At 40.9% G+C, this 26,047-nt stretch overlaps 1 protein-coding gene across 2 annotated transcripts in view; it reads right to left on the bottom strand.

The window, feature by feature from the left end:
* Nucleotides 1-26,047, bottom strand: part of SORT1 (sortilin 1) — a 64,538-nt gene that overhangs the window by 22,898 nt on the left and 15,593 nt on the right. For both annotated transcript variants that reach the window (XM_075264273.1, XM_075264274.1), the window contains exons 3-14: nucleotides 24,901-24,974; nucleotides 13,955-14,057; nucleotides 12,471-12,635; nucleotides 10,423-10,496; nucleotides 10,283-10,335; nucleotides 10,062-10,198; nucleotides 6,558-6,705; nucleotides 4,943-5,098; nucleotides 4,743-4,849; nucleotides 3,682-3,784; nucleotides 3,436-3,604; nucleotides 751-941 (exon numbers count right to left, since the gene is read on the bottom strand). In XM_075264273.1, coding sequence (XP_075120374.1) covers nucleotides 751-941; nucleotides 3,436-3,604; nucleotides 3,682-3,784; nucleotides 4,743-4,849; nucleotides 4,943-5,098; nucleotides 6,558-6,705; nucleotides 10,062-10,198; nucleotides 10,283-10,335; nucleotides 10,423-10,496; nucleotides 12,471-12,635; nucleotides 13,955-14,057; nucleotides 24,901-24,974 — 1,480 coding nt within the window. The remainder of the gene's footprint in view (nucleotides 1-750; nucleotides 942-3,435; nucleotides 3,605-3,681; nucleotides 3,785-4,742; nucleotides 4,850-4,942; nucleotides 5,099-6,557; nucleotides 6,706-10,061; nucleotides 10,199-10,282; nucleotides 10,336-10,422; nucleotides 10,497-12,470; nucleotides 12,636-13,954; nucleotides 14,058-24,900; nucleotides 24,975-26,047) is intronic.

Below are 26,047 nucleotides of genomic sequence, written 5' to 3'. Positions count from 1 at the left end.
GCTACGGCGTTTACCGAACAGGAAAACTATTTTTATAGATTTGTAGAGCGGGCGATTTTGGACGCGGGGATACCTAACATGTATGTGTTTCACAGTTTTTAACTACTTTTATATTTGTTCTAGGGAAAGGGGGGTGATTTGAACTTTTAATACTTTTTATATTTTTTTTTATTTTTTTTTTGCATTTATTAGACCCCCTAGGGTTGTTGAACCCCAGGGGGTCTGATCACTAATGCAATGCATTACAATGCTAATGCATTGCAATGCATTGCAAAAAATCATCATCTCTTTTGCAGGCTGCATAGACCAGCCTGCAAAAGAGAGAATTTGCAGACCGGCTGGGAGCCTTTAACAAGGCTCCCGGCTGTCATGGCAACATGACGTCAGCCCTGGAGCATGCTCCAGGAGCCGGCGATCCCTGCCAAAATGGTGGCACCCATGCGCCGCCGGGAAAATGGCGCCTCCGGCGCCTTTGACAGCAGCGCCGGAGGGGTTAATGCCTCCGATCGGTCCGGGGACCGATCGGAGGCATTAGAGCCGGTTGTCTACTGCTTAAATGGCGTTCGCCATAGTTACAGACCCGACACGCGCCGTACTATTACGGCGCATGTCGGGAAGGGGTTAAAAGACATTATTAATACAAACCAAAATTATTAAGGCAGTTTAGATAAACATTATATAGGAATTATTAGATTATATGAACAAAACAGACAAGGAGAGATAAAGGCCCCCCTAATATTTTATACTTACAGCTTTGTTTGAGAAGAACAGCAAAATCTATAGTATACGACAGCCAAATGCGATGAATTAAACTAAGCTGGTATCCCCATACAGTGACATTCAGAGAACGAGCACCTGGCTCAGAAGCCAGACCAGTGAACATTATAGGCTCACTGGAGAAATTATATGAGAACCAGCACTGCCCTTCATCTGTTGAAAATCTAAAAAAAATTAACACATTTGGAGAATGTTAAATCCGCGTCAAACAGCAGTCCACAGCAATTTGCACTATAAGTAACACTGCAATGTCAGGGAAACAGCAGGTGGGCAGAAATTAGGATATGACATGTAAGTGGCCCACCTCAGGGGGAGGTGAGAGCAGGGAGGCTGCTACTGCTGACTTACCAGCCTCCCTGCTCTCACCTCCCCGTGTACACAGATCACACAAGCAGTGCTCAGAGAGAATTACAGACACTTCCGGGTGCACCCTGGAGGCTAATTAGCATATCAATAAAAGCAGGCCAATTCAAAAACGGCTCAGAGGGTGTGGGTATTGGAGATGAGCACCTGCACGGCAGCCACAAACTCCCTTACTCCACAACAGTACCTGTGCTTTGAGTCCCTTGGTATGAAAGGCATATTACAAATATTAGATTGTCATAAGTGGAGGGGTGGTGACTCCTTCACTGTGTGTACTGCTGTTATATGCCCTACCAAATGACAGGGAGAAACTAGCAGCCTGCTATTATATATCTGCAATCTTCTTGATCCACAATACCATTCAGTATAATATCAGAGAGCTACCTCATGTACCAAGACTTCATTAGACCTTGAAATTCAGACATTACTGAGATTTACCAGTAAGGAAGCAGGGGCATGAGGGCATAAATAAAGCAAAGCCAAGTCTACACCACGACTGAGTGCAATGAACATACTTTCCAACTTCCATAAAAATAATGCCTCATACGTAAATAGATGGCCACATTCCTTCCTTGCCCAATATACACTCACCGGCCACTTTATTAGGTACACCATGCTAGTAACGGGTTGGACCCCCTTTTGCCTTCAGAACTGCCTCAATTCTTCGTGGCATAGATACAACAAGGTGCTGGAAGCATTCCTCAGAGATTTTGGTCCATATTGACATGATGGCATCACACAGTTGCCGCAGATTTGTCGGCTGCACATCCATGATGCGAATCTCCCGTTCCACCACATCCCAAAGATGCTCTATTGGATTGAGATCTGGTGACTGTGGAGGCCATTGGAGTACAGTGAACTCATTGTCATGTTCAAGAAACCAGTCTGAGATGATTCCAGCTTTATGACATGGCATTGCATTATCCTGCTGAAAGTAGCCATCAGATGTTGGGTACATTGTGGTCATAAAGGGATGGACATGGTCAGCAACAATACTCAGGTAGGCTTTGGCGTTGCAACGATGCTCAATTGGTACCAAGGGGCCCAAAGATTGCCAAGAAAATATTCCCCACACCATGACACCACCACCACCAGCCTGAACCGTTGATACAAGGCAGGATGGATCCATGCTTTCATGTTGTTGACGCCAAATTCTGACCCTACCATCCGAATGTCGCAGCAGAAATCGAGACTCATCAGACCAGGCAACGTTTTTCCAATCTTCAATTGTCCAATTTCGATGAGCTTGTGCAAATTGTAGCCTCAGTTTCCTGTTCTTAGCTGAAAGGAGTGGCACCCGGTGTGGTCTTCTGCTGCTGTAGCCCATCTGCCTCAAAGTTCGACGTACTGTGCGTTCAGAGATGCTCTTCTGGCTACCTTGGTTGTAACGGGTGGCTATTTGAGTCACTGTTGCCTTTCTATCAGCTCGAACCAGTCTGGCCATTCTCCTCTGACCTCTGGCATCAACAATGCATTTCCGCCCACAGAACTGCCGCTCACTGGATGTTTTTTCTTTTTCGGACCATTCTCTGTAAACCCTAGAGATGGTTGTGCGTGAAAATCCCAGTAGATCAGCAGTTTCTGAAATACTCAGACCAGCCCTTCTGGCACCAACAACCATGCCACGTTCAAAGGCACTCAAATCACCTTTCTTCCCCATACTGATGCTCGGTTTGAACTGCAGGAGATTGTCTTGACCATGTCTACATGCCTAAATGCACCGAGTTGCCGCCATGTGATTGGCTGATTAGAAATTAAGTGTTAACGAGCAGTTGGACAGGTGTACCTAATAAAGTGGCCGGTGAGTGTATTTCTTTCTAAACTGATCTGCTTGTGTATGGCGTGTAGGAAAAAATAACAAGGCTAGAAGTCAGACGTAATAAAGACATAGGCACTTTTCTGTATGTTAGGTTCACACCTGCTTTCCAGCTTCCACATTTTTTTTAAGCTGATTCAGTAACTTTATCTTCATTTACAAAAGTAAACAAACATGACAGAAGATGGCTTCCCTCATCTTGTTTACATTAGTGTCAATGAGAATAGACACACAATAAGTCTCTGTTTAATATCCTTTGCTGTCACCCTGTGACGAAAGACAGCAACAGACATTACAAGCGGTAGTATGAACTCCCCCTTACTTCTACTTTAAGTAAGTTTAAAGATTTTTACTGTGTAGTATCAACCAGGGCAGCAATAAGTAGTAGATAAATATTATAGATTTCAATAACCTTTTAAAATATTGCTCTGTAAAAACAACATCAATCTACATTCCTACTCAAATCATGTTGCTCTCACTTGATTGTGTTGATGGGCATATCGCTTTGTTGTATTGCCACAATAAGTCCTCCAGAATCCAAGATTGCATAATGGTGAGGACCATCTAGCACTCGGGTCCATGAGTAACCTCCATCATCCGAGAGGTACACACTGGGAGTAGCGACAGACACAGCATCTCCCACACTGCCTGTGACATGGGAATACACAGTCAACTAAAGCACAAAGCAGAACTATCAAGCTATTTGGTTATGTAACATTACTTACCATGAGCAATAACGATTCCTATAGCATTTGGCTCGGACATTGGTGGTAGCGGGACAGCAAGATTCTCTGACATGCTATACTGAGCATGTATATGCAAACTACACTGTGGTGCAGCCAAAAAAGAAACAAGGAAAATTCATTTTAATGAGAGCACTTATTCTTCACAGCTAAAGTGAACAGCAAACAACAAACGGTATATGTGTAATGGTGGATGCACGTCAGTGGTGCATTATTAAATGCACCACAAAACAATTGGGCATTTTTAAGTGATATGTGCCAATGTTACGGTGCAGAAAAGTTGCAAATTACTGTATGTCCTCCTTGTAGGACATTTCTCTCCACTGATTTTAAAGAGGACCTTTCACCATATCTGGGCACAGGCAGTGTTATATACTGCCAGAAAGCTGAATTCAGCGCACTGTCGGCTTTCCCGATCTGTGCCCGGTGTAAAGCGCTATCGGTCCCGGTACCGTAGCGCTTTACAGTCAGAAGGGCGTTTCTGACCATTAGCCAGAGACGTCCTTCTGCCTCGCGGCGCCTATCGCGCTGTGCTGTGGAGTCAGGAGTTCCTCCCCGCTTCACAGCACAGCGCGATTGGCGCCGCGAGGCAGAAGGACGTCTCTGGCTAATGATCAGAAACGCCCTTCTGACCATAGAAGAGCTACGGTACCGGGCCGTAAGCTCTTCACACCGGGCACAGATCGGGAAAGCCGACAGTGCGCTGAATTCAGCGCACTGTCAGCTTTCTGGCAGTATATAGAACTGCCTGTGCCCGGATATGGTGAAAGGTCCTCTTTAAGCGGAATATAGGACAGTCTGGTACAGACATTCCAACGCTAAGGTGAACCTAGTGTAAGATTTCTGTGTTATATACATAGATTTCTTTGTAATATTGAACATTAATTTTGAGGAACATAATCGGTGATTACTACTAACTTCATTTTTTGTTTACGAGATCGAAAATGTATTTACATGAATAAAGAAAATTGTAAAGAAGTCTATTCCAAGAATTGATAATGCTTTTTTGTTTTTAACATTCATTCTTGAAACCAGCTACCCACCTTTGCCTTGTCTTTGGCTGTTGAGTCACATTCTGTGTTTTCAGGCTTATTGATGCTGCTCCATTCACCTCCTTGATCAAATGTAATTACTGAATGGATAGAGTTGTCTGAAAAATTAAGGAAAGTTCAGGAATCCATTACATGGGATATCCTTGATACCATTACAGGGAAACATGTAAACACAATAAACCTCTGCGTACCTTTAGAGAGCACACTGGTGATAAATACACCACGTAGTGATGTTATATTGGTGAAATCGGTCTCTCCTCCTGACTTTGTATACAGATGTCTCTCCAGAGATTTAGAATACACAATACCTGTATTGTCAGACGTGTAAATGGTTCCAGTACCTGTGTCTACAGGAAAGAAATAAAAAGATTCTTATTTCTGTTGATTTTTCTGTTGACAGATTTTAATTATTTTTTTATTTATTTATTTTTTTTGGGGGGGGGGGGAGGGGGGTAGGTAGAAAGGGGCGGTGAAGACCAGTCAGGGGTACCGCAACACTATGATGGGATGAATCAATGTCATCTGCATTCATTGGCATAACTAGTCTTGTGGGCCGTGGTGTAGATTTTTGTCCGGGGTCTGACCCAACCACCTCCCTAGAACTAATTCTTGATAGGGACAGTTACGGGTGCTGCTACGATATCTGAAATACTTGAAAGGGATACAATTTTAGTACCCACAACTGCAGTTAATACAGTGAGTCAGTAGCTCAGCATAGCGCCTGGCATGTAAACAATACTGGGACCGCATTATATGCTCCTTAATGGCCCCAACACACAGTATTATAAGCTCCCCTAGCGCCTGTGCTATTATACTCTGGGGTCACCAGATGACAGGAAATCCTGTAATTGGCTCCTCAGCTCTCTCTGTGAAGCCCAACAACTGTCACACCTTTGCCTCATCGGAAGATGCTAAATGTCCTAGGTGCAGGCTTCATAATGCTCATTTACTGTACATGCTATGGAAATGCACTACTATAGGAACATTCTGAAATATAGTATTGGCGTTGATTTTAAAAAAAAAAAGTCTACCATAGTCAGATATAGTCAGCTCCAAATACATGTCTTCTAAGTTTACTTGATAAAGGAGTGAACATGAACATTTCCTTTTTGTCTGTGGATTCTCTTTCAGGTCAGGAAACTACTGGCTTTTCACTGGTCAGACCCTCATTCTGTGCACTAAAAAAGCCCAAGACCAAAATGAATGCCATTATTTGAATGGATTATAAGTGAATGGCCTGCGAGAAACATGAAAAAGTGTGGGAGTCCGTTTGAAAGACTGGGCCTTTCCACAGGTAATGGCAGCCATTTTTAATATCCCGCAAGGTTTTCTAACCATTTCTTACAGAGGACGTCATTTTGGCTGCACAGTGAACGTCATAAAAACGAAGTGCACTTCCCAGTACACTGTACAGGATAATAAATTGTACCATTATGAAGAACAATTTGTCTCAAACATTAAGCTTTCTGTAAACAATAAAAAAAAAAAAAAAAAAAAAAAAAAAAAAAAGTTATGTGGTTTAGAATGCGGTGAGTCAAAAAGCGAAAATCAAAAAATGCCACCAGCAGTAGGGGTTAAAGTGTATGCTTCAAAATGGATTTCTCCATCTCTGTAATATTTTTATGAGGGTTTTCTGTAGGTGTAAGTTTAAAATGGAGTATCAGTTGCAGTTGTTCTCAAATAGTATACATTTTAATAATCTGCATCCACAACTTTTCACCTTTTTTTTTTTTTTTCGTTTAGTCCAAAGTTGAATTATGTAAAAACATCCAATTTCATTTTGCTTTGAAAATCTTACAAACCCACCTCCTTCATCATCTACATGGATGAACACCATATCGTCACTGGCTGCCAGTACAGAGTAAAACTGCTCATGTGTTACAGATGGGAGCTGAGCAGCATTCCACGTGTCCCCCTGGTTCTGAGATACATGAATTCTTCTCTTCAATCTGTCCTGTAATACCATAAAGCATATGGTAGATAAACAAAAATTGTTGGTAACCTTCCACTAAGGAAAAACCCACAATGGTCACTGAAATTTCTTGAAACTGACTGGAGGATTAATACATTTACAACTACTGAGAATCAGACATTGCTTTTGATTTTAAAAAAAAAAAAAAAAAAAAAAAAAAAAAAAAGGTCGAAACTGGCCTGAATAAAAATTGTGGTAACCCTAGAAAATATTGAAAATAATTTGACTATAGACATGTTAAAAGAGGACCTTTCATGTCCTCTGATATTAGCAGTGTTACATACTGCTACAAAGCTGACAGTGTGCTGAATTCAATGCACTGTTCGCGTTGCCAGTGTGTGCCCTGGTTGCAGAGATATCAGTGCTGTTAGTTTCGACAAAGAAGGGGGTCCTTTCTCACAAACCAGTGATGATGCTGAGCTGCCACGCCAGCCTTTCTGACAGTGCAGTGATATTGGTGCCGGAACTAACAAACTGACCTGAATATCACTATCAGAGGACATGAACGGTCCTTTTTAAGCTAAAGAGTGTCCTTTACCATCACAAGGGTCTTCAAACTGGTAAGTAAAGTAGTCTATATACACCACACTCAACATGGACCAAAGAAAGCTAAGGAAAGAGTTGTCTCAGAAGAGTAGAAAGAAATTTTTAGGCAAACATGATAAAAGATGATTAGAAAATTAGATTACCGGTAAATCTCCCAAGAGTTTTGAAGTTCCTTTTACTACAGTTGCATAAATTATTCAGAAGTTAAGGTCTATAGGACTGTAGGTCACACTGAAGAGACATAAGAATAATAACCAAATAGCCCAGAACAACTTTCAAAAGAAATTAGAGATGAGCTCCAAGGTCCTGGAATATCAGTGTCAGATCACACCATCCGCCGTTTTAAAAAAGCAAGACTAGGAGCTGTCAATGCACACATTGACAGCCACAAAGCTTTGAGAATGTCTTTTGGACAAAATTGGAGCTTTTTGGCAAGTCATTCCAGCTCTATGTTCACAGATGCAAAAATGAAGCATACAAAGAAAAGAACACTGAACCCACTGTGAAACATGGAGAAGGCTTGGTTAGGTTTTGGGGCTGCTGTTTTGAATCTGTGCAGGGTAAAATGAAATCTCAAGACTATCAAGGTATTCTTAAGCGAAAAGCCTAGGGTCAGAAAACTTTGTCTAAGTTGCAGGTCATGGGTCCTCCAACAGGATCATTACCCAAAAACAGTGGCATAACTAGGAACGCCCCAACCCCCCCCAACCAACGCCCACTGAAGACCCCGACTATAGCCCCCCCCACACACACACACATTCTTGTGCTCTCTAATATGCCCCATAGTGGCCCCTGCACACACCATCATGCGCCATAGCGACCCCTACACAGTATTACGCCCCATAGTTGCCCCTACACACAGTATTATGTCCCATAGTGGCCCCAGCACACCGTATTATGCCCCATAGTGGCCCCTGCACACAGTATTATGCACCATAGTGGCTCCAGTACATAATAGTATGTCCCATAGTGGCCCCAGTACATAATAGTGTGGACACCCATGAACAATTATTATACTCTGGGGTCTTTTCATACCTCAGAGTATAATAATCAGAGCCCAAAGGGGGGTACCAACACAAAAAAACAATGTTACTTACCTAGCCATCCCCTGCAGTCCTCGGTGGTGCCGGCCATCTTCAATGATGTTCGGGACGTCACATGACCGGGGACGCAGGCCCGGGCCATGTGACATCAGGGAGAGTCACAGAAGTAGGCCCGAACCTGCTCGGAGAGGTAAGTAACAGTGTTTGTTATGTTACCTTACCTCCCCTGGACCTCCAATCCGTTATACTTGGAGGTCTGAAAAGACCCCTGAGTATAATAATGATGTTTGTGGGGCCATGGCGTCTCTTACCGATCCCGACCACTGCCATGATCGGTAAGTAAATAGGGCCCGTTTCTGGCTGGAGTAACTCCAGCTGGTAACTGCCTATTAAGAAAAGAAAAAAAAAAACAAAAAAAAAAAAACGCAGCGGTAGCGGCTGTTGCCGGGCCCCTGCTATCCCGTTAGTTACGCCACTGCCCAAAACACACAGCTAAAAACAACCAAAAATTGTTAAGAGTAAAGAATTGGACTATTGTAACTTGTCCTTCTATGAACCCGGATCTTAATCCTATTGAACATCTGTTGAAGGAGCAGAAACACACAGTCTGAAGTAGGCACACTTCAAACCTGACGCAGCTGGAGCTGCTTTCATTAGGAGTTGACCAAAACACCTGTGGTCAGAAGTCTCATTGAGCGTTACAGAAATCGCTTCATTGCAGTTATTCCCTCAAAAGGTTATGCAACAAAATACGGTATTAAGTTATCATCATTTTGGTTAAAGGGGTATTCCCACGTCGCATACGCACCAGTCTTCGTTGTTGTAAAATCTTCTGTCTTCCGGCTTTGTTGCGTCATTGGTGGGCGGGGTCACATATGCAAAGCCAAGCGGCGAGATGCCGCTGGCCCTGCATGCACGCTCATAGACCAGTCTAGCCTTCACAATGCGAATACAGACCCGGCATCCGCTGTAATCGCTGCTTGGCTTTGCATACGTGAATACTGTAATAGAGAGGCGGATGCCGGGGAGTGTAGACGCCGGCACAGATGCACAGACGCCAGCAACATCGCTATGCTTCTGCCCCCCCCCCCGGAATAGCAGCATCGCTCCTGCCGCTGCTGGCTTCATGCAGGGCAGAAGCATAGCGATGTTGCAGGAATCTGTATTACAGCGGATGCCGGGTCTGTATTGGCGGCCCCTTCCCCCCCAAAGGGTAAACTACCCCCCTCCCTCCAGGCTCGCTCCCGTGCACTTAGTCCCTCCTCCCTGAGAGCAGGCAGATACATTACTTGACTTATGAGCAGATAAGTCAAGGGATGTGTCCCAAAAAAATGAATAAAGTAAGATAGTGAACAAACAAAGCAGTTTTGCTGAAGCAATGTATTTAGGAAGAGTATTACATTCACATTAACAAGCAGTATAGATAGGATCCTTGTGATGGGACAACCCCTTTAAGGACAGATTCTTTTTTTTTTTTTTTTTTTTTTTAAATCTGTTGAACCACAATTCAAAAGTAATGTCTGATTTTTATTGGTGAATTTTCAGAAATTTGAATTTATTAATACTATTTCCAGATATTTCAGTAACCATTGTGGGTTTTTCTTTCTTTAAACAGAAGGGTATCAACAATTCTGTCCAAGTGTTTATTTTATACACAGACATTCATTGCATGCATAGGATTATCCCAAGTAATCCAATATTTTTTATTTTTAAATAATTGACATAGATTTTGAACACCAGCTCACTTACCTCTTCCATCACTGAGGCAAGTAAAAATTGACCCCATAAACCAAAAGAGTGGACATGTTTGTTCAGCACCTTAAATGTTTTGCCAAAATCAGTTGTTCTTTTCATAGTCAATGATGAGACCGCTACAGACCAGCCCGCTTAAAATAGAGACATCTAGTTACAAAGACTGAAAAGAAAATGGAATGGAAAAAAACACCACACACATTTGACATCATACTTACAACAGGTTTCGTTAGAATTTGTTGTTGTAAGTAAAATCATGTTCCTGGGTCCCCTACAATTAAATCACAGCCATTAGAGTTAAATAAATCTGTAAGTTACCAATTGGCAGCAATTGTTTTTTGGATTAAGAATTTCTCACCATTTGGCTGAACACACAGATTTATGGATTAACGTCCAAGTTTCTCCAAAGTCTTTGGAAACCCACAAATCATACTGTGAAAAGTGAGAAGAAAGGTTTTTATTACCATTTTTACTAGTTTTGTTGTATTCTAAGAAAACTCAGAACTCAGATGGACCCAGTTACGTGGAGAAGGGTTTATAAAAAATGCACCTATAAAAAATGGATTCAATGATATCAATGTTAACATACTTTCAGATATATACACACAATCCCATAAAAAAAAACAAAAAAAAAAACTAAATCCTTTCACTGTAAAGGACAAATGTAAAACAAACAGGGTAGACTTATTATGTCATGTACATCAGAAAATTGTTTTGTGTAAAAAAAATTAATTTTGTATGCAGTATAAATTACATATCAAATTGTGAGGTGCATTTTCTTCTTTAACTCCTTTTGAAAATGAAAAATTTAGGACTAAATGATGCTTATTGGAAAAAAAAAAAAAAGTCATGTTTAATTTTCACGTCCTCATAATAAAGTCTGTAACAGCTATAGGTTTCGTTGTACCCCTAGGTATACCGTATTTTTCGGACTATAAGACGCACTTTTTTTCCTCCCAATATGGGAGGAAAATGTGTGTGCGTCTTATAGTCCGAATGCAGCGTGTGCAGCGTCTGTGTCCCGTCTGTGAGAATCAAAAGGAGAGCAGCACGGTGCCTGCCTTCTCTGCCCCTCCTTCCCTGTCTGTGTCGCATGTTTGCAGGAGCGAGATATGAGAGGCAGGGAAGTAAGGGCGGGCCAGACAGGTGAAGGAAGCGTGGTTTCAAGCTTGCCGAGAAAACCACGCCTCCTTCTCCCGTCTGGCCCGCCCATCCTTCACTGCCTCTCAGATCTGGCTCCTGCAATGATGCCACACAGACAGGGAAGGAGGGGCGGGCCAAACGGGAGGAGGAGGCGTGGTTTTCTCAGCAAGCTTGAAACCACGCCTCCTTCACCCGTCTGGCCCGCCCCTATTTCCCTGCCTGTGTGACATCATTGCAGGAGCAAGATCTGAGAGGCAGTGACGGAGGGACGAGCCAGACAGGTGAAAGAGGCGTGTTTTCAAGTTTGCTTAGAAAACCACACCTCCTTCACCCGTCTGGCCCGCCCCTTTTTCTCTTCTTGCATAGCTTCACTGCAGGGTGTCTCTTTCCATCCATGGATGAGATTAGATAGATAGATAGATAGATAGATAGATAGATAGATAGATAGATTAGACAGACAGACAGATAGATTAGCTAGATATGTTCAAATCACCCCCATATCCCTAGAATACATATAAAACAAAAACATTACTGTGAAACACATACACATTTGGTATCCCTGTGTCCGAAAGCCCCCGGTTCTATTTACATTGGTGAAATATTATATTATTAGGTTATTAAATATTTCACCAATTTTTTTTTCCTTAAAATTTTTTTTTCCCTATTTTCCTCCTCTAAAACCTTAGTGCGTCTTATGGTCCGGTGCGTCTTATAGTCCGAAAAATACGGTAATTTCCAAAATGTCTTCTGGGCCCACTATGTGCCCATACAGCAGTTTACAATCACATAGGGGGGTACTGCTGTGTTTATAATAAATTGTGTAATTGTAAATTATGTTTCTTTTTTAGCCCCCTGTGAAAATCAAAAGTTTGGGGCTAAAGTGAAGTAGCCTGGCAGTCTACATAGACCTCCATTGTGAGAGGGCGGATTATGACATGGATTCAGCGCCATAATGCGCCCTCTCATGCCCCATGTGAACTAGCCCTTAATACTACTTTCATGTTAGCTTAGTGTGTTTCGTAGTGTGGCAAAATTGTTGGCGAAAGAGAGTAAGACAAGTGTCAAATGTGTAGGAAACATCTGTTCCTTTTGGTGCATTCAGCTAATATTTCTGAAATTAAATGAATCATTTTGCCCTAAAATGCACCACATTTTGGAAACAAAATAATCAGTTCAGGTGCAGCCAAAACAGTAAATGTAGGTCAATATTTTTAAATGTATATGACTTTGAAAATTTTTTAGATTTTACAAATATAAACTCACGTGCACGCTGAGGAGTATCAGGCATTCAGGATCTTCAGGACTATAAGATACAGGCCTCAAAGGGTGAAAGGGTAAATCTGTTTGTGTGAAAGTCTTTGCAAAGTCACGGGATTTGAAAATACGACCACCAGTGCTCCCCCCTGAAACATCTGCTACTAGAACCATCTATGAAAAAGGTGGGGGAAAAAATAAAAAAATATATTAATTTAACACTGGGAGAGGAATGAGTGAATCTTTGGAAATCATGAAAGAAAAAAAAAACAAAAAAAAAAAAAAAAACACCCACACACACACCAAACTAAAGGTACCAACTGGTTTACCAAGACTGTTATTTTTAAAATTAGGGTAAACAATTTGCATAAAAGGTAATTTCCAGCTCAGCCACTGAGCGGAAAAAAGCCCTGCCTCAGCTGATGCGGACATACCCAAGACATTTCAGCTATACCACTGGGGTGGGGGCACCTTTGTCATTGCTGGGTGGTGGAGAATGCCTCCTGACTGCACGTTTATATAGTCTTAATACTGTGAAGAAGGCACGTTCCACCACCCAGGGAAAATGCTAACCTGTAAATCCCACCTCAGTGACAGTACAGTGTCAGGGTAGCCAAATATAAAACATTATCAATATCTCTGCAACAAGGGAAGTTTCAAGCAAAACTGAAAGTGCACTGAAATCAATGCAAAAGTCAGCTATGTAGTGGTATACAACATACCCAGTGATAAATGACATTATAGGTTCTCTTTAACAGCACAATTAAACTTCCAAGGCTATGTACATCGAAAAAGCAGAGAACCTCTAATGATGAAAATGCAGTCTATTTCTGCCAGCAAGCTATAGCGCCGGAGGAGTAGAGCAGATGGATATATTGTTTCTTTGGGAAAAGATTCAGTCATTTATAACTTAGGAGTCACATGGGCAGCTCCTACTGAATGGCAGCTATAGCTATATAGACACATACTCATAGAAGAGAAGGTAATTGATCATGAATTATGAGTACCTATAAAATCCTGAAGCTGAATTTTTCAGCTAGGAAAAATTCTGCTACCCTATAACTCCTATTTATTTATACTGTGGCCATGATTGGCTGAAATGAAAAAAAAAAAAAAAAAAAAAAAAAAAACAGCGGAAAAAGGAACCCTTTGAAGTTAATGGGAGGCTTTTTCCCCACGTGGATTCTGAAGTGGATTCGGCGTCAAAATCAGCACCAAATAACTCCATATGAATGGACCCTAACTGAAAAATTCAGCTAGCAGAAAAAACAGCTACTGCCTCCCATTGAAATGAATGGAAGGCAGAATTTGAGGTACGGTAGTTAAGGTGGATTTTTCCTCAAATTCAACAAAGGAGCTCCCCCTTAAGATAACAATGTCCCTTTCAACCGATGAAGACAACAATAAAAAGAAAAAAAAAAAAAAAACACACCCCACACAATAAATACTGTTAAAATTACGTTTAAAACTATTTAATATGCCTTAACACTTACCTTTCCAGAGTTCTCAGGACCCAAACCCATACCAAACTCTGTGCGAATATATGTGTCTTTTATAAGAGATGTTATATCCTCAAATGTTTTTCCGTAATTCTCGCTGGAAGGACAAACATAATAGTAATAAAGCAAGTAAGACAAATAACCACCGAAGCCCTAGGATATTAGAAAAGTATGTGCCATTTAAAAGGGAATCTGTCAGGGCGATCTGAGAAACTAAACCACCCACAGATCCTTATGAACCAGGAGTTTAGTATCACAAATCACCCTGTTGGTTTTTTTTTGGGCTGGACACAAAATCCTGCATGTCCAACACAGAATGACACAGAACATGGACAATGAAATCATCATATGTAAAAAAAAAAAAAAAATGATTTATTTGAAAATATAAAAAACATTGATGCAACACAGTACAAAGACATAAACATATACATATATGGGGACCAATGCTGCCTGTCAAAGAACATACGTGGTAGTTGAAAAAATGTGTAAATATGTAACAAAAATGTAATCCAGCAAAAAAGTAGGGTGATAAATAATAGCCTTTAGTAGAGAAATCAACATAAGTGAGTGTTTATATGTAGTGAAGTCATAGTGATTTCAAAAATCCTACATGTAGGGTTTTGCTGTCCGCTTGTAAAATCGGACATCTTTGTGAACGGACAGTTAAGGACAGGCACGGACAGTAAAAGAATGCACCCAATGTCCATTTAAATCAATGCAAAATGTAACAGAAACAGCTAGAGTCCGATGCTAATGTCCGCGCAAAAACTTGCGCGGACATTAGCATCAGACACTAGCTGTTGGACACTGACAGTTGTGTCAACGCTCCCTTACCCATTTTGTTTGGTTTGTTACAATTATGGCAATACCAAATTTATAGTATTTTCTTTGTTTTAAAGTCTTAATGTGAAATTTAAAAAAAAAAAAAAAAGTTGTCATCTTCTGACACCTGTAACTTTTTTTTTTTTTTTTAATAATTATTTATTCGGTATGTAACATGTAATGCATGTTTGTTTGTTTTTCTTGCAGGGCCAGGTTTACTTTTTTATTGAGAACTTTATGGAGAATGTCTGATATTATGACCACATTTAAAAAAAAAATAAAAAATTGAGAAGCAAAATGACAAAAAAAACATTGTTCACTGTACAGGAACAATATTTTTAGAAGTTCAGGCATATTCAGATTCGGGGATACATAATATCTTTATGTCTCAGTTTATTTTTTAATTTGGAATCTAGGGAAAACAGAGTGATTAGATTTTTTTTTTTTTTTTAACCGGTTAAGGACCAGGCCCAAAAGTATGTTAAAGACCAGGCCTTTTTTTTCAAAACTGACATGTGTCACTTTAAATGGCAATAACTTTGAGACGGTTTAACTTACACAAGTGGTTTTGAGACTGTTTTTTTCGTAACACATTATACTTCATGTTAGTGGTAAATATTAATCAATATTTGTGTATTTATTTATAAAAAAACTAGGAAATTTGATGGAAATTTGGAAAAAATTGCAATTTTCAAAATGTGAAATTCTCTGCTTTTCAGGCAGATAGTCATACCACCCAAATACATAAATAAATATTATCTCCCATATCTCTGCTTTATATTGGCATCATCTTTTGATTGTCTTTTAATTTATTTTGGACGTTACAAGGCTTACAAGTGTAACAGCGATTTTCTAGATTTGCAAGAAAATTCCCCAAACCAATTTTTTAGGGACCGCTTCAGTTCTGTAAGGAATTATAAAGGCCTGTATAATAGAAACCCCCATAAATCACCCCATTTTCAAAACTACACCCCTCAAATTATTCAAAACAGCATTTGGGATGTTTGTTAACCCTTTAAGTTTTTCATAAGAATAAAAATAATATGGCAGTGAAATTTAGACATTTTATTTTTTTTCACTAATACATTCATTTAGACCTAAAATTAACACATTCACAAAGGGTTAAAGGAGAAAATGCATCTCACATTTTGTTATGCAATTTCTCCCGTGCACAGAAATACCCCACATGTGGGCGTAAACTGATTTTTGGGTACACAGCAGTGCATGGAAGGGAAGGAGCGACACTGGGTGTGTGAACAGCAGATTTTGCTGGAATAATTTTCAGGCACCATGCCTCATTTGCAGAGCCCCTAGAGTACCAAAACAATGGAAACCCCCCAAAAGTGACCCCATTTTAGAATCTACACCCCTCACAGAATTCATCAAGGGGTATAGTCAGCATTTTGACCCTACAGTTGTTTCACAGATTTTACTAACATTGGGATGTGTAAATGAAAAATTACTAAAATGTCACTTTATCCCCAAAGTTTTAATTTTCACAAGGGGATAAAGGACTAAAAGCCCCCCACAGTTTGTTACACAATTTCTCCTGAACACAGCAATACCCCATGTGTGGCCATATTCTGCTGTATGGGTACATGGCGGGGCTCAGAATGGGAGGAGCGCTATTTGGCTTTTGGATGGCAGATTTTGCTGGAATAATTTTAGGTGCCATGTCTCATTTGCAGAGCCCCTAGAGTACCAATACAGTGGAAACCCCCTAAAAGTGACCCCATTTTGGAAACTACACCCCCCACAGAACATATTAAAGGGTAGAGTGAGCATTTTGACCCTACAGCTGTTTCACAGATTTTATTAACATTGGGGCATGAAAATGAAAAATTACTTTTTTTCCAATAAACTGTCAATTTAGCCCCAAATTTTTCATTTTCACAAGAGGATAAAGGGGAAAAAGCTCCATAAAGTTTGTTAAACAATTTCTCCTGAACACAGAAATGCCCCATATGTGGTAATAATCTGCTGTATGGGAACATGGTGGGGCTCAGAATGGAAAGAGAGCTATTTGGCTTTTGAAGGACAGATTTTGCTGGAATATTTTTCAAGTCCCATGTCGCATTTGCAGAGCCCCTAAAGTACCAATACAGTGGAAACCCCCTAAAAGTGACCCCATTTTGGAAACTACACCACTCATAGAATTTATCTAGGGGTATACTGAGCATTTTGGCCTCACAGCTGTTTCACAGATTTTATTAACATTGGGATGTAAAAATGAAAAATTACTTTTTTTCCCAATGAATCGTCCATTTAGCGCCATATTTTTAATTTTGCAAGTAGTTAAAGAATTAAAAGCCCCCCACAGTTTGTTACAAAATTTCTCCTGAACACGGCAATACCCCATATGTGGCCATAATCTGCTGTATGGGTACATGGTGGGGCTCAGAATGGAAAGAGAGCTATTTGGATTTTGGAGGGCAGATGTGGCTGGAATAGTTTTCAGGTGCCATGTCGCATTTGCTGAGCCCCTAAAGTATCAATACAATGGAAACCCCCGATTGTGACCCCATTTTAGAAACTACACCTGTCAAGCAATGAATCAAGGGGTATTATCATTTTGTGCCTAAAATGCTTCCAAAAAATGAATGTCCAAAATGAAAATTTAAATTTTGAAAGAAATATGCCATTTCGGTGCCCCATACATTGCACCCACTTTGTGTTGTCAGAGACCTGCACTCCTAAAACTATTAAGGGGCCATCCCGAGGGGCAAAAAATATATATATGTGGGTGTAAACTGCTGCTTGGGCACACAGGAGGGCTCAGAAGGGAAGGAGCACTGCGCTTTTTAGCTTTTGGGGTACAGATTTAGAGGGACTTTCTGGGGGCCATGTTCCTTTTGGAGAGACCTGGAGGTAACTGTAAACCCCATTTTGTAGGGGCAAGTTTAGGGTCTCTGCAAAAGTGTCATGGCATCCAAAAACCAAACCGTCTGCGCTCCAAAAACCCAATAACCCTTCTTCCCTTCTGTGTCCGGCTGTGCCCTAATATCAGTTTATACCCACATATGACATTACGTCCGTTATCCCGGGTACACCAGTGTCATACATGTGTCATACATGTGGCATAAACTGCAGTTTGGGCGCACAGCAGGGCGCAGAAGGGAAGGAGCGCGATGAGGCTTTTGGAGTACAGATTCAGATGTTTGGTATCTGGACGCCATGCCATGTTTGTAGAGCCTGTAAGGTACCAGAAAAGTGGATTCCCCAAAGGAGTGACCCCATTTTGAAAACTGCACCCCTCAAAGAATTTCTCAGGGGGTGTAGTGAGTATTAGTATCCCGGACATGACTGCACAGCGGATGGCGAAGAGGGAATGTGTAAGCGGTGCGGAGTACATTGCAGACACCAAATTCCCTACTATGTCCCAGTAGCTCCTATGATTGGGGGAGTCACTCTGGGGCTCATTTTGGGGGTCACTTCTGGTGTCTTTCCCTTGTAAACTGTAAATCTGGGGTGTCTCCTGAAGTACACTGACACAGCTTATACATTCCCTTCCTGACGCCGCCAGTTGTATTCTAATAATTTGGCGATTTTGGGTTTTTTTGTCTTCACATTGGTAGATGCTATATTTTCTTTATTCTTTTGGTGACGCGGCCATATAAGGGCTTGTTGTTTGCGGGATGTGATATATTTTGTAATGACACCATTTTTGGGTGCCTACAACATACTGAATACATTTTATTAACTCTTTCTTGCTGGATTTAAAAAAAAATAAAATCCTGGCATTGAGTTGTACCCTTTAAATTTTTCGCCATGCAGCGCACAGTAAAAGTAACATGTTCCCTTTATTCTGCGGGTCGGTACGGTTACGGCGATACCTCATTTATACTATTTTTTTATGCGATACTAATTCTGCAGAACAAAAACACATTTGGGGACATAAATCAGTGATTTTTGCATCGCCATCTTATGAGAGGCGTAACATTTTTATTTTTCGGTTGACAGTGTTGGTTGAGGGCTTATTTTTTGCGGGACAACCTGCGCTTTTTATTGGTACTGTTGTGGGGTGCATATGATTTTTTGATCACTTTTTATAGCATATTTTGTAAGGTGATATGGTGAAAAATCACTACTTCTGGCGGTTTTTTTCCGGTTTTTTTTTCAGATGTACACCGTATACATTAAATATTATTTCAGTTTTATTGTACAGGTTGTTACGGACGCGGCGATACCAAATATGCATTGTTTTTATTAATTTTTTAGTACTTTTTTATATAGTTCATTTTGTATAGAGAAAAAGGGATTTTTGGGCTTTATAACTTTATTACTTTTTTCATACACTTTACTTTTTTTTTAACTTTTTTTTTTTTTTACTTTTTCATGTGTCCCTTTAGGACACTTGAATGAGTTGATGCTTTCATGAAAGCATCAACTGATTTTGTATAGTAGCTTGCAGGACACGAGCAGGACATGAGCCTGCTCGTGTCCTGCAAGCAGCAGAGGAAGTGAGACACATCGCTCACTTCCTCCATCGGTCGGCAGGATCAACCAGGTATGTTGGGGATCCGGTAGTCTGGGGTCACTGGCCAGACCCCAGACTACCTTTTACTGACATCGGCACCCCCCGATCTCGCCGCGGGGGGTGCCGATCAGCTTCAATATGCGGCGGATCCCTTTCGATCGCGCCGTGATGTTTCACGGCACGATCGAAAGGGTTAAAACGTTCAGTCGGAACTGAGTCCGACTGAATGTTGTTGAGGGGGTGGTTAGGTGTTAGTAACACCTAATACCTGCCCTCCCCCCACCCCACCCCCTGCCTAGTGAGTCTCTGAAGACCGGCCGTAAATTTACAATCGGCTGGTCTTAGAGACCAGGACTGCTGGCCGTAAATTTACGGCCAGCGGTCCTTAACCGGTTAATTTATTTTCGAAATCCTTTAAAAATGACATAGCCTTAAAATACTTTAACCCCTTAATGCTCTGCAGCGTAATATTACGTTGTGCTGAGCACAGAGTTATATGTTACGAAGCTAAGATCCGAGACCAGTTGCCAGTGTTGGAACATACTCCTATGGATTAACCCACTGAATGCTGTGATCAATAGTGATCATGGCTTCCAGGGGCAAGATCGCACACCCTGTACCCCTTGTACACCCAGTGTTCCGAGGGGTTGCCATGCATAGTTCCAATAGGAACTACTGTGTGATGTTCTGCAATACTATGTATTACAGGACATTGCACTGGGGAACGGAGATCCCAGCTTCAAGTCCCCTTTTGGGATATGAAGAAAGTGAAAAAATACACAGTTTAAGGGACACCTAAGTAAACAAATATATATATATATATATATATATATATATATATATAGTGGGGCAAAAAAGTATTTAGTCAGTCACCAATAGTGCAAGTTCCACCACTTAAAAAGATGAGAGGCGTCTGTAATTTACATCATAGGTAGACCTCAACTATGAGAGACAAAATGAGAAAAAAAATCCAGAAAATCACATTGTCTGATTTTGTAAGAATTTATTTGCAAATTATGGTGGAAAATAAGTATTTGGTCACCTACAAACAATCAAGATTTCTGGCTCTCACAGACCTGTAACTTCTTCTTTAAGAGTCTCCTCTTTCCTCCACTCATTACCTGTAGTAATGGCACCTGTTTAAACTTGTTATCCGTGTGAAGACTTACAGAAAACGTTTGACCTGTCATTGCCAACAAAGGATGTATAATAAAGTATTGAGATGAAATTTTGGAAGAGGGGAGGGAAAATATGAAAAAAAGTCCCTGAACATTAACGTACAAACTACCCTGCATCATTAAGGGGTTAAGGACCAGGCCTCATTTTTTCAAATCTGACATGTTACTTTATGTGGTAATATCTTTGAGAAGCTTTAACTTATCAAAGTGGTAATGAGGCACATTATACTTTGGGTCAGTTGTAAAATTTCAAACTTTGAAATTGCATGTCTATTATATAGTCATAGTACCCAAATTACTTCATAAATATAATTAACCATATCTCTGCTTTATGTTACAAACTTTAATCAGCCTTTTATTTTTTCAGCTATTATACGGCTATATATTCAGATATCAGGCTACGTTCACATCTGCATTTGGCTCTCCATGCAAGAGCAAACAAACTGTTCTTTTTAAAAACATTGATTTCAATGTGTTTAAAAAAAATAAATAAATAAATAAAAAAAAAGAATTGCAAGACTTTTTCTCCGTTCGAAGAATAAGGATACTACGTGGACAGCAAACAATCAGTTTTTGGTTTTTTTTAAACATTGAAGTCTGTGGAAAGTGGGTTACAAACAGATAGTGATCGCTTTGTGTCCATTTTGCAATCCGTTTTTCCCTCTGCACATGCTAAGAATCAAGAAGGGGGGGGGGGAATGCACAATGTCCCACCAGCTGCAGCTCCTCTGGAACTTAGACACTTAAAGAGAGGGGTGTTGGTGTAGACATTATCCACATACAGATGATAACCCTGACCCAGCAGTGGGTGCAGCAAATCCCACACTATTTTCTCACCAACTCCTAGGGTTGGGGGCAGCCTGGGGGCTCAATTGTTGAGTTCCTTCCTTCATAAATCCTAAACTTTTGGGTGTACCCTGAGCTGCTCCACACAGTTTGTACATATTAATGTTGTACCATGTCCTCTTACTGGACAGGCAACTGATCAGAGACTCATCTATAGAAAGTTCTGATCAGGGAAGTAGGACAATGCAAATTTGGAGCTAAAGTAGTCAATGACCAGTCTGACTTTGAATAGGCAATCCCAGTTGGGGGCATCTCAGGGTGGGCACTGTGTATTATCATTAAAATAAAAAAATTTCAGGATAATTTCAAGATGTGACCTGGTCATGGCCAGTCTATATATTGGAGTAGGTTATTGGACTCCAATGCCGTCTAATATGTTCTCTTTTACTATACTCATATGCCATACAAGACGCCAGAATATTTACATCACTACTGAATTTACAGGGGTCCACTATGGGGCCTAGCATATTAAGGTGGTATTTTGTTCTATACATTGCCGGGCATATAAATTTGTTTGGGCCACCAGAGAAATCAACACACAAAAAAGAATTTCAAAGTCAATTTTTTATGAAACTTTCAGTCTACAATTTGATTGCTGATCTGCTCACAGAATCAGGAAGTTGAGGCTCTTAATTTTCAGGGGATGGGGACCAAATTGGCTCAGCTATTTCAGTAGTTGTTGCTACCCTGTTAAAGAGCACATTACAATGAAAACAACATGCTTGTGTTATGTATATCAGTTTTCTAGACTAGGAGAAAAACAACTGAAGTCTCATGCAAATGCGACAGCTGGTGCACTCTGGGCGGACCTTTAGCCCTGGGAGCACAGCTCTTGTTACTAAAGTACAATGGAGGGTCGAGTCTCATTGCATGAGGTGGCACAGGTAGGGATCTGAGTACTAAGAGCAGTGGTCCAGGCAGCTGAAGGCCTGCCTCTAGTGCACCAACTGCCTCAATACAATGCACATAAAGGAATGTTTATCACGGTAATGTACTCTGCAGTGTTATGATGGCCGTTATATATGCTTGGTGGAGGTGAACTCCTTTTAAGCCCAGCCGTTTAAACTAAACTATCGGCTTGTCTCCTCCCACTCTAGAAGATTCAGAAAGCAGATTGGATTGCACTCTCACGGTGACTGGTTCCCTTTAAACATATAACCATGAAAAATGTTAAAGGGAGTCTTTCATTGATAAAAATCATTTTTCAGTTAACCACTTCAGTACCGGGCCAATTTGTGGTCCAGGACCAGACACATTTTAGGTTTATTATGTATGTGCGGTTTTGAGGTCTGTAAAATTTTTCTCGTATGTCTTAGTCAACTAATTTTTGCGTCTTTTTTCGGGGACACATAGGGCTTTATTTTTATGTTATTTTTATTTTCAAATGTGTTTTAATTTTTTTATATCCAGGAAAATATAAACAAAATAGGAGGGAAATTGTGTCTGGTTTTCAATTTATAATTTTTTTTTTATTTAATAACACAAAGTGTCACTGAAAAACTTTATAATATAGTTTTTCCTCTCCGTTACGGTAATTTTTGTTTTGTATGGTGTCGTCGGGTGTGGGGCTATAACCTTTAATAACGGCGTTTTATTAGCGTATTATTTATTTATTTTTTTATTATTATTTTATTTACATTTTTTTAAAACTTTTTTATTATATTTTTATTTTATTTTTTTCCCAGATTGTGTCCCCATAAGGTGATAAGAGACCTTTGGGGACATCTGATCACTTTTTTTTGTACTTGAGGCTGATTTCTCCTATAACTGAGGCTGCTACATTTAATCTCAGTTACAGGAGAAATCCAACCTCTTGCACACTGCTACATGGTATACAGAGCTGATCTGAGTCCTGTAGGACCCAGAAGCTCTGGCAGGACACTGCTCCCGGCAGATCACGTGTCTGCCGGGTCAGAGGGCAGCTGATTTATGGCTGCGTCCATAGCTGTGTATACAGCGCTCATGCGAGATAGCAAAGCAGGTAATAAATCTGCCCTGCTATCTCTCTAGGAGCTCCGGCTGAAGTTACAGCCGGCTCCTAGTGAAAGCAGCTGAACGATCTTGTGCAGCTGCTGTGTTCTGACTTGGACGTACAGGTACGTCCTGGCAGAACTAGACAACCACTATCCGGACGTATATAGTCTATGGGCGGTCCGGAAGTGGTTAACATATTCCGAATAGCACTTTAAAAAGGCTATCCTACTGCTGCCTTTATTAAGACACCCTGCCGTTTCATTATAAATCCCTATAAACGTTTATACTAATCAACCCCACGGAACACCCCCCCCCACACACACACACACATCATACCTCTGTTCACGCCCCTGCATTGCTTGTGCTCCATCTGCCCACCTCCTCTTTGTTTGTTGGTCTAATTTGCTATAGCACTGAGCATACTGCTCCACATGCGCAGTTCTCCAGCAAACTACACCAAAATGGCGCTCAGACATACGCAGTAGCGCTCTGAATGGAGCGGTACTGCTAAAGCCCTAGATTTTAATTGCAAGAGCACGATCTGGGCGGATAAATATCCAGGGAGGAGGAGGGCAGACTGAGCACAAGCAATGGATTGTCGTGAACAGAGGCATGACGTGGGGGGGGGGGGGGGGGGAGCTGCTCGGAGGCCCTGGGGAAGGCCCAGGGTGCTCTGTGGGGTTGATTAGCGTAAACGTTTAAAGGGATTTATAATGAAATGGTCTTAAAAATATAAAGGCAGCAGTAGAATAGAAGAATAGTAGAAGGGTATTTAGAAATGTATTTACTTAAAAATGAGCTTTACCAATGAGAGACTCCTTTAAAGCCAAATACAAAAAGAACAAGGAACAAACTGGTACAGATTGAGAGAGGGCAAAGCCAGGGAGGGCTTATAATGTACAATAGAAGACACAGTAGGTGAAGGCAGAAGTTGCTTATATGGTTAAGTAGTAGATAAAGGATTAATGCCAGTTCAATGCTTTTTCCAAAAAGCTTTTGAAAGTTGAAAAAGGGTATACGTATCCTAGTCCTTTATATCCATCTGAATGCTGCAACCAGAACTCGGCAGATTTAGGAAAGAACATGCTACTACCGAACACACTACTGAGTTTCTGTAATACCCATGAAAGAAAATGTGTTACGGAAACAACATTGCACAAAAAGCTATACTATTTCCATAGCTCCATGTGCAAATGACAGAGTTTGCTCCCTTGTCTGCAAGGTAGATCACCCTATCCCAAGAATTTATTCAAAGGTCCTTGGGAGGTGAAGGCAGAGTTGTACGGTGACGACACTTTGGACTGCCTTGTATATCATAGTCAGTATTTTGAAGTTTTATCACTGGACAATGGGCAACCAATGGAAAAATTGAAAGAATAGCACGGCAGTAAAAGGTTTGAAGTCTACAGGTAGATTAAGACAGACAGCAGAGTCAAGGATGGACTGGAGGTATTTATAGGGAAAACTACTGAGGAAGAAGAGGCATCAGTAGTCTAGTTGGATATGAAAGTAAATATGAAGATCAAATATAGTCATGGAACATCAACGTTACTTAACTAATTCAGGAATGACTAAACAATGTATGATTTTATCATACCAAAGCAATATCTAAAACCATACAGACTTGTAAGTAAATTCGTTACCTCCTGTATAGTTTTGACTGTCCAAAGGAAACTATAAGGAAAGGAAGTCGATAAGTTGTCAACACAACCATTACCTATAATGAACAGAATTATATTTAAATTTGTGGACAATTAAAAGTTGAACATTTTTATATAAATAAAGAATTAAACACTTTCAGTTTTGTTTGCATATTCCTCCGCTACAGACATATCTGTCCCATTAATTTCATCTACCAATACCTCAGTATTGTGTGTGTGTGTCTATACTTATAACCCACTGTCATCTTCGGGCGGTGGAAGAACACCCTCTACAGAGTGTTCACACGACGCAAAATGAAGAGGAATTTTTTCATTTTCCCACCACCGGCATTTTCGCCACGGTCTAGCCGTGACGGGATGTTGATACAGTGCATCAGCATTCCGTCGCGGCATCCCGCTGCTGACTAGGACCGTATGAATAGGCATAATCTTCAGGAAGTCTTGAGCCGTAGACTCTGCGACTGAATCAGCTGCGGTGTAGGCGGCAAGATCGAGCAGGATGCTTTTTCTCTCCGCATCCTGCTGCAATTTCTCATCGTTTTCAATGGGAGATGGATTCCAGGAGGAATCCACCCCGATTCTGTGGCAATATCCGCCCCCTAAATCCGCATCAAATTCCTCCGTGTGAACACAGCCTAAGAGTACCCTTGTATAGTCTTGTACTGTGAAGGGGGGCATGTCCACAGTCTAGGGATGATGCTAGGCTGTAAAAACCACCACCAGTCCAGTGTTCAATATCTCTGCTACAGGGGAATATACAAACAAAACTAACAATGCACAGAATCCAGTACATGGACAGCTGAATAATTATTTCTGCAAATATAAAACATTTTAAAAAAATTTAGCACTTGAAAGATTGGTTAACTTTCTTAGTAGTGACAGTCTTCTCTTGATCAGTGGTCAATGGATACCACCGGGGAAGTAGGGACCTTCCATGGCCTGGAACTTGTCAGGAGCCAGCCGTGATTTGCTTATTATGGACAGGTTATCAGTAGAGATAAGAGAGTACTATTCGAAACAGCCGTTTCGAATGGCACGCACCCATAAGAATGAATGGATGCGGCTGGCTCGCAGACTTTGCCGGCGACCGGCCGCTTAACCCCCTGCGTGCCGGCTGTGTCCATTCATT

This window comes from Leptodactylus fuscus, chromosome 2 (assembly GCF_031893055.1).
Source record: "Leptodactylus fuscus isolate aLepFus1 chromosome 2, aLepFus1.hap2, whole genome shotgun sequence".
Lineage (NCBI taxonomy): Eukaryota > Metazoa > Chordata > Amphibia > Anura > Leptodactylidae > Leptodactylus > Leptodactylus fuscus.
This window is presented reverse-complemented; position numbering and strand designations above follow the sequence as displayed.